We start from the raw sequence: 15,204 nt of genomic DNA on the forward strand, positions 1-15,204 counted from the left end.
GCCTGCCTAACCTCCTTTGTAACTTGGTTACAGATCAACTTGTATCTATCATAGGCGTCCGTGTCACGTGTTAATTTGTATGTATCCCATGCATTTTTCTTCTCTGCCATATGCCTCATTAGTTCATCTGACAACCATTTAGGCCTAAACCTTGAACAATATTTCTTAGTTGGTATGTAAAGCCTAGTAGCTTCCACGATAAGTTCTTTGAATGCTTCCCATTTTGAACTTGCTGTTGGCAATATCATCAGTTGATCCCACTGTATAGAATTTAAATATTGTCTCAGTCCATTGTAGTCGCCTTTACGATAGCAATACCCCTTCCCTTTACCCCTAATGGTAGTTACCTCTTTGAGTAACTCCCACTTCAGCACACTGTGATCACTGCCACCAAGTGGTTCATTTATCTGCAGATTCTTAATGCATGAAGAATCACTACTGATAATCAAATCAAGAGTATTACTCCCTCTAGTTGCCTCCCGAACATGCTGATGTAGAAAACAATCATCCAATAAATCCACAAAAGCCTTGCTACTGTGTGAGTGACCAGCCCCCAAATTCCAGTCAATATCTGGGAAATTAAAATCCCCCATTATAAGACTCTCTGATTTACTGGCCCACTCTATTTCTCCGAACAGTTTCTTATTATACTCATCAGAGTCATTAGGCCTATAGCACACTCCTACTCTCAATTTTGATCTCCCAATGCTTATGTCACACCAAACTGACTCGACACTGCACTGTCCAGCGATGTCGACTGGCTTCACTTCCTTGGATTTTATGTGTTTTTTAACTAATAGCATAACCCCTCCTCCCTTCCTATCCTGTCTATCCTTTCTGTAGACATTGTACTCCCCAAATTCCAGTTCTGCATTTCTTATATCTGTGTGACACCACGTCTCTGAAATCCCCACAATATCTGCCTTTGATGTTTTGAGCAATACCTCAAATTCATCAAATTTATTTACTAAACTCCTAGCATTGGTGTACACACAAGTATACATGCACCTGTTCTTTTTCTTAGCTACCCTAACACAACCCATGTGTTTACTTGTACCCCAATGATTCCCAGCAGTCTCTGAAATATCCTGCATCTTATTTTCCAGGCTGCGGCTCATTCCAATAGAAGCAGTGCAAGAATCACTTTCACCTCTGCCAGTGGCTACTGTTAATCTATTAGTCCTTGTATCCCCCCAATCTAGCAGTTTTCCGACCCACCTAACATTGCCTCGATAGCATCAGCAAACATTCTTGCACCCTTTCTATTTAAGTGTATCCCATCCCTGTAGAAGCAGTCTCTCCTGTTAACAAGTACAGACCAGGCTGAAAAAAATTCTACCCCTTGAGCCCTGCACAATCTTTCCAGGGCCGAATTGATTGACAGGGCTCTCATCATATACTCCCTCCTATCGTGTCTGGGCAGAATTGCAGACACTTTCAATTTCAACCCTAATTCACGGCTTTTTTTCATCAGTGACCTGTACTTGTCAAGTAATTCCGCCGGTCTCCTACTCTTAATGTCTAAATTATTTGGACTCTAAATTAAACTCTAAATTCTAAACTCTAAATTCTCTAAACTCTAAATTATTTGGACCACCGGTTAATCGGGGCAGCCATTTATTTGGGGCAAATCTTAAAAAAACAGAACCCGATCGAGAAAATAGCGAGGATTCACTTTGCTTAATTGGGACAACATGCCGTTTAATCGAGGCAGGAGACCGCAGCACTGGAGATTACCCTGCAATTGTCTCCAGCCGTACCACATGATTTGGTTGGATTTCTGGAGGTCACAACCATAAAACAATAAAAACAATTAGCAGTCACCTGTTTTTCTGTTAGTGCAATCTGTCATAAATGGATAGTAAACTCGATCTTACTGAATTTGCGATAATACTGACAGCTGGAATTCTGTGGGTTATTATGGTAAAATGTGTTTACACTTCTATGAAATCTTCAAACTTATACAAAATTTAATTTTCAGCATATTCTCCTCATTCCTATTTTTAAAGCTTCGTAACTTGTTATTCCGTTCTCACTTGCGCGAATCATGTTACTTGCAATTTGTGTGTGCTGTGTTCTTTGTTATCGATTGCTTATCTTTTTACTGTTTTAAATTTTAACCCCCGCCCACAAATGCCAGTGAACAGAAATGTCAGCTAGTTAGTATGTACATATTACAGTACGTATTAATTATTCTGATTTTCACGTATCATTTAATATTTAATTGGTAAGGTAATAAAGGGTGAATTTGTGCTTAATATATCTTTACTTTTATAGCCTGTGGATAATATTCCTCCTATTTTTGCTAATTAGAATCGCTGTTTAATAGAATTAAATGTATTTTTAATTTTTCATGAAACTTCGGATAATTGGGGTAGCCACTTAATCAGACCAAAATGCACTAGTCCCGATGTGTCCCAAATAACCGGAATTGACTGTTATATATAAACATACTAGGTGAACCCCCATTTCACTATGAAAGGGAAAAAAAAGACTATAAAAATTAATTTATTAATTTTTATGGGGTTTTTTTGTGATATTTTTATTTAGCTATGAATTCTCAAAATTATATATATAATATATTATATCAAATTACAATCATCAGTTGATAATTTTAATAACAGTATATTGTGTTACAGCCACAAAAAATGCTCAAAAGAACCACAATTTTTTGGTTGCACACATTCACAAGTTTCTTTTATTATAACAAAATAGAATGATGGAATTACACAGTTGAACAATTTGTTGCAGTTGTAATGTGTGAATTGTTTTCAATAGTACTTTGTTTCAAAAAATGTACCACAAAAAGAAGTCAGAAGTGACCATAAAACTTTTGAAATTATCTATCACTGAAGAATTCTTATAACATCACCAGAATTTTTGTTACATTAGCAGTATAGCCATTATGCCATTTTATTGGTATAATCTTCTAATTCAGTCAGCTTCTTCAAGAAGTTGTTGTTATTTGGTTTTAGGAGCATTAGCAACTAAGGCCATATTGCTCCGGGATATGCGGTGGTCATTCCCTGACCTTTCCGCATCCTCCATATCTGGTGGTGACGGGTTCGAACCCCAGTCTAATCAAGAAACGTATGCTACTCACTGCTGCTGCTCCTTCCCACCTGGCTATGGAGGCGCCTCTTCAAGAAGTGAAAAACTGCATGAGATACAAGTTGGTAATGCCCTATAGTTTTTTTCTTTTGAAGGAAAGAGGACCGATGATGCACTTGTATGGGATAAATAGCACATCAGTTTTTGATAGAATATAGTAATCTCTCATGTGAAATGTGGGGAATTTCACTGTTTTGGTATTTGCTGTTTTGTTTGTTTGTTCATGTAACTACTTGGATAAATTTTTGTCAGTGAAGAAGTTTTATGACATCATGTGCCAAGAGCACTGAGTGAGGGCTATTGACACAATATTGAAAAAACTTCTGATACCACTGAATCTATTAGGATTGCTTGGATTTGTTGATTTCTGCTTTGAGGACAGTTATAGTTCTTATGAACATCTTTTGTAACTATGATCTGATAATCTGTTAGGAACATTTCTAGCAGATGGGAGGCATGCACCTTTATATATTCATATTTTTTGAGTTTCTGTAGATAAATAAAACTTGACGTAGTTTGGATTGTGTGATTTTGCAGTCAACTGGTAGTATTAATATTAAGTTGCTCAATAGCCAATTATCTACCCTCCAGAATAAGAGGTTTTATTTACAAGAATAGAATGGAATAGATAAATTTATCCTTTGCTAATTTTCCACATGAATTGTGAACTTCACACATAAGAAAATTACACTGATAACACAGGTCACCAAGTGTCTTTCATCAGGAAACAGATATGTGGACTAGATAGATCTTTGGATGATGGTTCCAAATCTGTAGAAGTAAAATTAAGATTTTCCTTCTACCTCTCCACATTAAACTTGACTTAATGAAGAGTTTTGTGAAAGCAATGGGTAAGATTGGATTTGGGTTCGAGAGTAGCCTGTGCGGCCGCAGCTATTTTGCAGCTCCTGGAGAAGAGAAGTTTTTTCTGATTTATTTTCTGTTTTATTAGCGTAAATTGGCATATTTACTTATTTTCTAGAGTAGTTTTATATTCATAGTTACGATACTTAGTTTAAAGTTAACTTGATAGAGATTTTGTGGGTATTACTTAGTATCGGTAACGGTATCAAATCCATGTGTTACAAATTGCAGCTCCGTTGAACGAGAGGTTTTTAACCGTATTTAGCCGATTTATTAACCAATTGTTATATCAAATTATTATCTATAAGTAGCTATAGACCTAGTCAGGATCCTTAGTTTATTCTAAATTGAGACAGTGAGATTTGGAAGTTAATCAATACTTAAGAGTCCGTAGAAGTACCGTTCATAATTACCACCATTGTAACACGATACAGCATATCCGGAATTCGATAGCATTAGCTTTGTATAGTATAGTGCATAATATAATATTGTCAATTAATCAGTAAATCTATTAATCTTGTTAAACTTCATTGTCAATTAAATTGTACTTTTAACTATATATATATATAACGACTTAGAGTACAAACGTAACAAATAATTAATACATAACTTGATACGGAAGTTATATAAAGGGAATTCGTAGATAACACTCGATACTGAAAAACAAATATAGCGTTATAACTGTGTTAGGATACAAGTTTAAGGTTTTAATTTGGTTCTGAAATTGTAATTTTATTGACATTAAATCGAAATCATGACTCAAACCAGAGCAGCAAAGCAAAAGGCTCAAGCTAATGGGAGTGCTGTGGCTCAGGGGAGAACTCAGGGGGGCAGTTGCCCTCTGAATCACAGCCTTTTAAGATGCACTGTTTGCTTGATGTTTGCGGAGCAATCGGGTACGGGACATGATACTGCCATGGGGGATGTCTTTGTGTGTGCACGATGCAAGAAGTGCAAGGAAATTAGGCGACAACTCAGCGTTGTTATGGGCCTATATGAGACCTTGAAGGACAGGGTGGATGCCCTCGAAGGAAATAAATTGAGGGGCCCATCAAGCTCTCAGCTGCCCACATCAACGCCAGAGCTTGCACTTGGTCATCTTGCAACACAGAGGCAGCCCTCAAGGCAGAATGCGCTGGTCCCAGAGAAACTAGTAGTTGTTGGTGACTCTATTGTCAGGGAAACAGGGAACATGCTTTGTAAAAAGAATAGGTGGAACAGGACCAGGGTATGTCTGCCAGGGGCAAAGGTTGATGACGTTGTAGAGCGGATATCATCTTTTAAGGGCACAAAAGGTGATATAGTTGTACATGTTGGCACTAATGATATTAAGAGTAGGAGACCAGCAGAATTACTTAACAAGTACAGGTCACTGTTGAAAAAAAGCCGTGAAGTAGGGTTGAATTTGAAAGTGTCTGCAATTCTGCCCAGACACGATAGGAGGGAGTATATGATGAGAGCCTTGTCGATCAGTTCGGCCCTGGAAAGATTGTGCAAGGCTCAAGGGGTAGAATTTTTTTCAGCCTGGACTGTACTTGTTAACAGGAGAGGTTGCTTCTACAGGGATGGGATACACTTAAATAGAAAGGGTGCAAGAATATTTGCTGATGCTATCGAGGCAGTGTTAGGTGGGTCGGAAAACTGCTAGCTTGGGGGGAGACAAAGACAAATAGATTAACAGTAGCCACTGGCAGAGGTGAAAGAGATTCTTGCACTACTTCTATTGGAATGAGCAGAAGCCTGAAAAACAATATGCAGGATATTTCAGAGACTGCTGGTAGTCATTGCGGTACAAGTAAACACATGGGTTGTGTTAGGGTACCTAAGAATAGAAATTGTAATTTTATTGACATTAAATCGAAATCATGACTCATACCAGAGCAGCAAAGCAAAAGGCTCAAGCTAATGGGAGTGCTGTGGCTCAGGGGAGAACTCAGGGGGGCAGTTGCCCTCTGAATCACAGCCTTTTAAGATGCACTGTTTGCTTGATGTTTGCGGAGCAATCGGGTACGGAAATAGAAACAGGTGCATGTATACTTGCGTGTACACCAATGCTAGGAGTTTAGTAAATAAATTTGATGAATTTGAGGTTTTGCTCAAAACATCAAAGGCAGATATTGTTGGGATATCAGAGACATGGTGTCACACAGATATAAGGAATGCAGAACTGGAATTTGGGGAATACAATGTGTATAGAAAGGATAGACAGGACAGGAGGGGAGGAGGGGTTATGCTATTAATTAAGAAACACATAAGGTCCAAGGAAGTGAAGCCAGTCGACATCGATGGACAGGGCAGTGTCGAGTCAGTTTGGTGTGACATAAGCATGGGTAAATCAAAATTGAGAGTAGGAGTGTGCTATAGGCCTAATGACTCTGATGAGTATAATAAGATACTGTACAGGGAAATAGAATGGGCCAGTAAATCAGAGAGTCTTATAATGGGGGATTTTAATTTCCCAGATATTGACTGGAATTTGTGGGCTGGTCACTCACACACTAGCAAGGCTTTTGTGGATTTATTGGATGATTGTTTTCTACACCAGCATGTTCGGGAGGCAACTAGAGGGAGTAATACTCTTGATCTGATTATCAGTAGTGATTCTTCATGCATTAAGAATCTGCAGATAAATGAACCACTAGGTGGCAGTGATCACAGTGTGCTGAAGTGGGATTTACTCAAGGAGGTAACTACCATCAGAGGTAAAGGGAAGGGTTTTTGCTATCATAAAGGCGACTATGATGGGCTGAGACAGTATTTAAATTCTATACAGTGGGACCAACTGGTGATGTTACCAATAGCAAATTCAAAATGGGAAGCATTCAAGGAACTAATCTTGGAAGCTACCAGGCTTTACATACCAACCAAGAAATATTGTTCAAGGTTCAGGCCTAAATGGTTGTCAGATGAACTAATGAGACATATGGCAGAGAAGAAAAATGCATGGGATACATACAAATTAATGGGTGACATGGAAGCCTATGATAGATATAAGTTGGTCTGTAACCAAGTCACAAAGGAGATTATGCAGGCAAAGGCAGATTATGAGAAATCCTTGGCAAAGGATGCAAAGAAAAACAGAAAAGAGTTCTTTACCTATTTAAACTCAAGAAGGAAAGGGATGAATTAGATTGGTCCACTGGATATTGATGGTTCAACAGTTGAGGATCCTGCTCAGGTGGCTAACAATCTAAACAAGTATTTTGCATCTAAATTCACACATGAGGAGTTATTCAGGAAGGGGAATGTCGTAGGTGAAGTAAACATTGGCAGTGAGCTAGATGATTTTCTAATAACTGAGAGGAAAGTGGAGGAGAAATTGTTGAGGATGAACATAAAAAAGGCACCCGGGGTGGATGGGATCTGTCCAGTTATATTAAAGGAGGCAGCAAAGGAAGTAAGCAAACCCCTGGCCATAATTATGAGAGCTTCTTTGTACTCAGGGGAGGTACCCATAGACTGGAGATGTGCAAATGTGACCCCAATTCACAAAGGAGGATCAAAGGCTGACACAAGTAATTATAGACCTGTTAGTTTAACTTCGGTTCCAGAAAAATTAATGGAGGCACTGGTTAAAGAAGCACTGCAGGATCATCTGGATAAGAATTCAGTTATAGCTCAGACACAGCATGGTTTTGTTAAGGGAAGGTCTTGTCTGACCAATTTGATTGGATACTATGATGTAGTCACAAAAGAACTAGATGCTGGGAATAACTTTGATATTATATATTTGGATCTTAGAAAGGCTTTTAATACTGTTGCGCATGGAAGACTGCTGCACAAATTGGAGCAGTGTGGCATTGGTGGCAAATTGTTGCTATGGATAAAGGGATGGTTGAGTGGCAGAAGACAGAGAGTGGTAATTAATGGACACTGCTCATCGTGGACTAATGTTATTAGTGGAGTCCCTCAGGGTTCAGTGTTGGGTCCATTGCTGTTTTCTGTATTTATAAATAATGTTGATGATGGTATATCAAGCTTAATGTCCAAGTTTGCAGACAATACAAAGGTTGGCAGGGTTGTTAAGGACACTACTGATGCTATGCTGCTGCAACAGGATCTGGAAAGGTTGAGCAGATGGGCTGAGAGGTGGCAAATGAAGTTTAACATTGACAAATGTAAAGTAGTACATATGGGAAACAGCAACCCCAGAGCAACGTATGAACTCTGTGGTACTACGCTGACAGTGGTAGAGAATGAAAAGGACCTGGGGGTAATTGTGCAGGCAGATATGAAGTTCACTGAGTAGTGCAGGCAGGCTGCAAGAGTAGCTCATGGTGTCTTGTCAATGATATACAAGAATTTTTCTAGCAGGGATAGGGATGTGATTATTCCCTTGTATAAGGCATTGGTCAGGTCACACCTTGAGTACTGTATACAGGTCTGTAGGCCTCATTTCAAGAAGGATGTAGAGCTGCTGGAACGAGTACAGAAAGGGCAACAAGGTTAGTGAACGGAACGAAGGGTTTCTCTTATGAAGAAAGGCTTAAGTTTTGCAAATTACAGTGTCTGGAGACTAGGCATCGGCGAGGTGATCTGATAGAGGTGTATAAGGCTTTGAATGGCTTGAGCATGCCCAATGCTGATGGGATACTGCCTCTTGCTCAGAATAATCACCTGAGAGGGCATAAATTCAAATTGAGGAAGGACGGGATTTGGATAGATGTGAAGAAGTTTGCCTTTAGCCAGCAGGTAGTTGGTTGGTGGAACAGACTTCCATCCCTTGTTGTGGAAGTTGATAGCCTAAATAAATTTAAGGCTCAGCTGGACAGGTATTTCGAACGAATGGAGGGGTGAAGTGGAAGGGTTTTTTTTTTTTTTTTTTTTTTGGCTGATGCTGCATAAGCTTGCTTTCTTGCATCATATGCCTGTACTAATGCTAATGATAATGCTAATACTGCATACAGGTCTAGAGGCTTCACTTTAGTAGGATGTAGATATGTTGGAACGGGTGCAGAGAAAGGCAACGAGATTGGTGAAGGGAACAAAAAGGTGCTCTTATCTAAAAAGGCTTCGTTTCTGCAAATTGCAGTATTTCGAGACTAGGCACTTGCAGGGTAGATTTTATTGAGTTGCTTAAAGCCTTGAATGGATTGAGTAAGCTGAATGTTAATGATATTCTTCCACTTGCTTAAACTACACATATGAGGGAGCATAAATTCAAGTTGACGAAGAGTGGTTGCAGGATAGATGTATGAAAATTTGCCTTCAGCCAGCAGGTGGTTGATTTTTGGAAGAGGCTTCCATCCGTTGTTGTGGAAATGTATGGGTTGAATAAATTCAAGGGAAAACTAGACAAATTCTTGGGATTTTTTTTTTTTTTTTTTTGGCTGATGCTATATAAGCTTGCTTTCTTGCATCGTTTGCCCTTACTACCTACTACTACAAAACTTGAATCATACACTGTGGACCATTGCATAATAAGCATATTTGTCTACATTCCATATTCCAAGAAACTTGTCATCACAATTTCTGTAAATAAAATTTTACTCTACATACATATATGCATGCACTCTATATATTAATTATAATTGTCTTTACTCTCAGTGGCAGCAGGTCCTGGGCTGGTTACTTGCTACATTTTTCTGTCTTAGTGTTGTGTATGGACTTTATCATGTAAAGCTGAGCATTACTGAAGCAGCTTTTTATAACACATTTTCTCGAACAGCATGGGCACTTGGTCTAGGCTGGGTAGTCTACACCTGTCTTATTGGTCATGGAGGTAATAAAATTTTTCTATATAATTTCATTATTTCTATATATATTCAGTTTATATCACAATACATTATTTAATTTTTTTTTTTTTTTTTACTTTGTTTTTAATTTTCTAATATTTAAATTACTCTTGAATGTGGTTATTCTGCTTCATCTACAAAGTGGATATGTGGAATTTTTAACAGCATTTTTCTTAAAATATATTTTTAATTACTCTTATAATTAGCAATAGTGATAGATTTAGCACAGCACCATTTCAGGCTCAAATTGATATAAAAATACACCATATATTCACTGTTACTGTTATCCAATAAAAATTTGAAAACTAATTTAATCTAATTTAATTAAAAATTTAATAAGCTACTTGGAAACATTTATCATGAGTTATATTTTCAGGACCTGTTTGCTAAAAACATAATGGAAGAAGAAGTTTGTTGATGAATTAATTAACTTTAAAATGCATTTCAACTGAATGTCTTGTACTCGCTCTTCATATTCAGCCTATATATATTGGGACACTAAATTTTGAGACTATTAAATTCTGAGACTATTAGAATTATTAGGAGGCAGCAAAGGAAGTAAGCAAACCTTTAGCCAAATTATGAAAGCTTCCTTGGACTCAGGGGAGGTCCCCATGGACTGGAGACGTGCAAATGTGACACCAATTTGCAAATGAGGATCAAAGGGTAATACCAAGTAATTAGAGACCTGTTAGTTTAACTTCTGTTCTGAGAAAATTAATGGAGGCATTGGTTAAAGAAGCACTGCAGGATCATCTAGACAAGGCTTCAGCTATAGTTTGGACACAGCATTGGTTTGTTAAGGGGAAGTGTTGTCTCACCAATACGATTGGATACTATAATGTGCTCAGAAAGGAACTGGATGCAAAAAATAATTTTGATATCATATACAGGTAACCCTCGTATAACACGGTAGTAGTTTGGTTCCTACATAATCTCATGTAATGTGAAACATGTTATTTGGGACTAAGAACCAGTACAAAAAGGGGGGTTACGTTCCAAAAGCTAACAAAAATGTGCCATTTTTTTTATAACTATTGGAAACTTAATTTTTGTAGTAGTAATAATGTAATATTTTAATTTTATTTTTATAATAGTAGTAACTTAAATAGTAATAACTGAACAAATGTCTTACCTTACAAACTGTGATACTTATATTTCAGGCACCTCTGTACAGGTGCCTTCGCTTCTTGATTTGACCGGGGTTAGAGCCCATGACCACCAAATACAGAGGTTCGAGCCCATGACCGCACAGCACAAGTTCAATATCACAGAACCTAACCCAGGGATCTCCCAACAAAATACAGTGGACCCCCCAACTTTAAATGATATGTGAAAATCGGAAGTTAAGCAAAATAATTCCAGTTAGCAAAATAAAAATAAATTTACGCTTACATACATAGCTTAGTTAATATGTACTGTAATATGTACATAAAAAAAAAAAAAAAAGGTAAAGTGCAGCCATTATCAACCCACTGCAGGATGGAAGCCTCCTCAAGAATTCATGCTGAGAAATGGACCATAATCTGCCACGCTGGTCCAGTGCGGGTTGGCAGATCGACCGTATTCAGCAGTCAGGGGCTTGAACCCCGGTTTACTCAAAGAGCGTGTGCTACTGCACTCCCGCTCCTGACCACTCAGCTACGGAGGCCATACTAATTGATATTTCCGTTCACTGACTTTTTTTTTTTTTTTTGTTGTAAAATTTAAAACAGTAAAAATGATAAGCAATAAATAACAAAGAACACCTCATGCACAAGTGAGATACGGAGTAATGGGTTTTTAAAAATTTATTTATGTTTTTTATGATTGAATATTTCATGGAAGAGGAAATACATTTCACCATAATAACGTAAAAACCCGCAAAATTCCAGCTATTAGTACTATAGCAAATGCAATAAGATCGAGTTTACTACCCATTTATAATTGATTACACTAACAGAAAAGATCAATGAACAGGAAACTGCAAATTTTTTTTATTGTTTATTGTAGTGACCTTCAGAAATGTGCTTTAGAAGAATACCATGAAGACAATAACAACTAACGAGTCAACAGCAAGGATTCACGAAAAGAAATTGAAATGGTGAAATTACATCTAACATAAAAGGAGGGTTTTCCCAGCATAAAAGTTCAAAATTAAGGTGTTATGTGAGATTTCCCACAATTCTCAAACTGTGTTAGAGTGAAACCATGTTGTATAAGTACCTTATTGTGCGAGGATTGCTGCAATTTATCAATCGTGTTAGAGCAAAACCGTGTTGTGGAAATACCGTGTTATATGGGGATTGCCTGTACTTGGAACTTAGGAAATCTGTTGATACTGTTGCACATGTAAGACTACTGTACAAATTGGACCAGTATGGCATTAAAGGCAAATTGCTGCTATGGATAAAGGGATGGTTGTGTGAGAAAAGACAGAGAGTGGTAATCAATGGACACTGCTCTTTGTGGACTAATGTTATTAGTGGAGTCCCCTAGGGTTCAATGTTGGGCTTATTGTTGTTTTCTCTGTATTTATTAATGATATTGATGAAGGTATATCAGGCTTAATGTCTAAGTTTGCAGATGTAACGAAAGTTGGCAAGGTTTTTAATGACAGAGTGCTACTGCAACAGGATCCAAAAAAGTTGAGCAGATGGGCTGAGAGGTGGCAACTGAAGTTTAGCATTGACAAATGTAAAGTACTACATATGGGTAGCAGTAATGTATCAATTGTGTGGTACTACACTCAGGATGGTAGCAAACGAAAAGGACGTGGGGATAATTGTGCAGTCAGATATGAAGTTTTCTGAACAGTGCAGACAGTCTGCAAGAATAGCTCATGGTGTCTTGTCAATGATATACGGGAATTTTTATAACAGGGATAAGGAGGTAATTATCCCCTTGTATAAGGCAATGGTCAGGCCACACCTTACTGCATACAGGTCCGGAAATCTCATTTTAGGAAGGACGTAGAGCTGCTGGAACGAGTATAGAGAAGGGCAACAAGATTAGTGAATGGAACAAAGGGTTGCTCTTACGAAGAAAGGCTTAAATTCTACAATATTCAGTGTCTGGAGACTAGGCACCTGCAAGATGATCTGATTGAGGTGAATATGGCGTTCAATGGTTTGAGCAAGCTCAATGATGATGGGATTCGTCCTCTAGCCCAGATTAATTGTCTGAGGGGACATAAATTCAATTGAGGAAAGAGAGTTGTAGAATAGATGTGTGGAAATTTGCCTTTAGCCAGCGGGTGGTTGATTGCTGGAACAAACTTCCATCTGTCGTTGTAGAAGTTGATAGCTTAAATAGATTCAAGGCAGAACTAGACAAGCACTTGGAGCGAGTGGACGGGTAAAATGAGAAAGGTTTTTTTTTTTTTTTTTTTTTTTTTGGGCTGATGCTATATAAACTTGCTTTCTTGCATCATGTGCCTTTACTAATGCTAATTTGTTTCTTTTCTCTGATTAATAGAATTAAAAATAAATATGATTGTCTTCTTACAAATTAATTACTAAGATTATAATTTTATAGACCACTGAATAAAACATTATAGTTTTACTTTCTCTAAATTTAACTTCCGTTTAATTACACCTGTTTAATATTTATTGCATTTCTCCCATATGCTTCTTTTAGTTCTCTCTGTCTCTCTCTCTCTCTCTCTAGTCAATATAAAGTCATAGAAAATGATATTTCCACTGAAAGCATGCATTGACTTGCTAAAACTAACAATCCTGCAATACATTTATGAATTTCTTTTTCACATACAAATTTTATGGAAAAAAAATTATAATTGCTGTATTTATATTCAACTGATTTTAATGAAATTTGGTGTGGCTCAACAAATCTTTCTAAAGGAATTGAATATAAAATTTCATGGAAATCTGTCGAGCGAAGTTGAGTTGCTACATGCAGATGGATGGATGGGCGGGTGGCAGACGGATGGATGTGGGGAAGATAATGGGCATTTTGCATATATATGTGCAAAAATGCTTAATAAAAGTCCATAATGTCTTTTTCAGAAATTGTAAACAAAATTGGGAACCTGTCAGATCCTGTGCACCTTTTTTGTCACTACTTTCAGCCCACCTGCTGCTGCTGCTGGGTTAAGAAGACCTATGCATACTTTACAGGATTTGCATATCAAACCTCTCACATATATCTTCTACAGTTGAATATATAGCAAAATTTTTCAAATGTTAATACATTAAAACAGAATTTGCCCTTCATTTATCTTATCACTTAGTTTAGCAGTGAGACAGCATTACCAATATCTTTAATTTTTTTTTTTTTTAACAGGTGCGGTTAATGACATTTTATCATGGAAATTTTGGGTTCCTCTGAGTAGACTTACCTATACTGCCTATCTTGTACATCCTATAATAATTTATTGTTATGCACAGTCTATGAAGACTCTTGTGATGTATTCTCATGTTACAATAGTAAGTGAATATACTTTTATATTATTTTCAGTTATAATGCAGTTAGTTTATAACATGGGTGTCACCTAAGGTCTGCATTCTATCAAAAATACTGTCCGTATTTCCATTTTAAGCCTAAATCAGTGACATTCAACAAGTGACATGCATGCATAAGAAAATATGCCAATATGCAGCCACTCATAAATAATTTATACTATAAAAAAGTATTTTTATCTGAAAGTGAATTTGTTTTATGGTCTATTGTTCTCATCTAGTGGTGAAAACCATAATGTAATCGATTGCAAAATTATGCCGCAACAAATTTCTCATTAGACACATTCATTTATAGTTACCTTTTTATATATATTAATGAAGACTACCAATTTTAAGTCAGTTTTTTTTTCCTCTCCCCGATGAATTTGAAAATTTTTATTTTTGTTTCAGCTTATTTTTGGAACAAAAATCAGAAAATAAGCTGAAAACAGGCTGACTTTTTGTGCACCCTGTATTTGTACTTTGGTACTGCGGCAGTGTTTAATGGGACTAGTGATCATTGCCATTATGAATTTTTTTTCTCTTAGTGCAAACTTCAATTTGCTATGAGCATAACATGGCAAACATACTTTGCATGATATTGACTGGTATATTTGCTGTGCAGTAATTGTTTTTTTTATTTTAATCATATATGCTTTATTATTATCTCTCTATATATTAAATAAGTATTTCTCCTGGTGATATTTATTCGAGCCGATGGGAGAAGAGGGATGAAGTTACGTAATACAAATGGACAGGGCAATTATGTATTTCTGATTAGATTTTGATCAGTGTGTTATAATGTTAGTTTATTTTTATCTTAGTGCAAACTTCAATTTGCTATAAGTATAACATTGCAAACATACCTGTCATATAGTAAGTATAATACTAATCATCATCATCATCATCAGCCATTTTCACTCCACTGCAGGATGAAGGCCTCTCCAGCAACTTTCCAGTTCCTTCTGTTTTGAGCTCTGGCCATCCATTTACTACCCACAAACTCAGGAATTTCATCTATCCATCTCCGCCTTTGTCTTCCAGGTTTTCTTCTAGCT

At 37.1% G+C, this 15,204-nt stretch overlaps 1 protein-coding gene across 1 annotated transcript in view; it reads left to right on the forward strand.

Annotated features, from left to right (window-relative positions):
• LOC150087635 (O-acyltransferase like protein-like) overlaps nucleotides 1–15,204 on the forward strand; it is a 50,275-nt gene that overhangs the window by 20,180 nt on the left and 14,891 nt on the right. The window contains exons 4-5 of the mRNA XM_090369840.1: nucleotides 9,523–9,697; nucleotides 13,992–14,134. Coding sequence (XP_090225966.1) covers nucleotides 9,523–9,697; nucleotides 13,992–14,134 — 318 coding nt within the window. The remainder of the gene's footprint in view (nucleotides 1–9,522; nucleotides 9,698–13,991; nucleotides 14,135–15,204) is intronic.

This window comes from Mastigoproctus giganteus, chromosome 3 (genome assembly GCF_048544385.1).
Source record: "Mastigoproctus giganteus isolate SK-2022 chromosome 3, ASM4854438v1, whole genome shotgun sequence".
NCBI classification, from domain to species: domain Eukaryota; kingdom Metazoa; phylum Arthropoda; class Arachnida; order Uropygi; family Thelyphonidae; genus Mastigoproctus; species Mastigoproctus giganteus.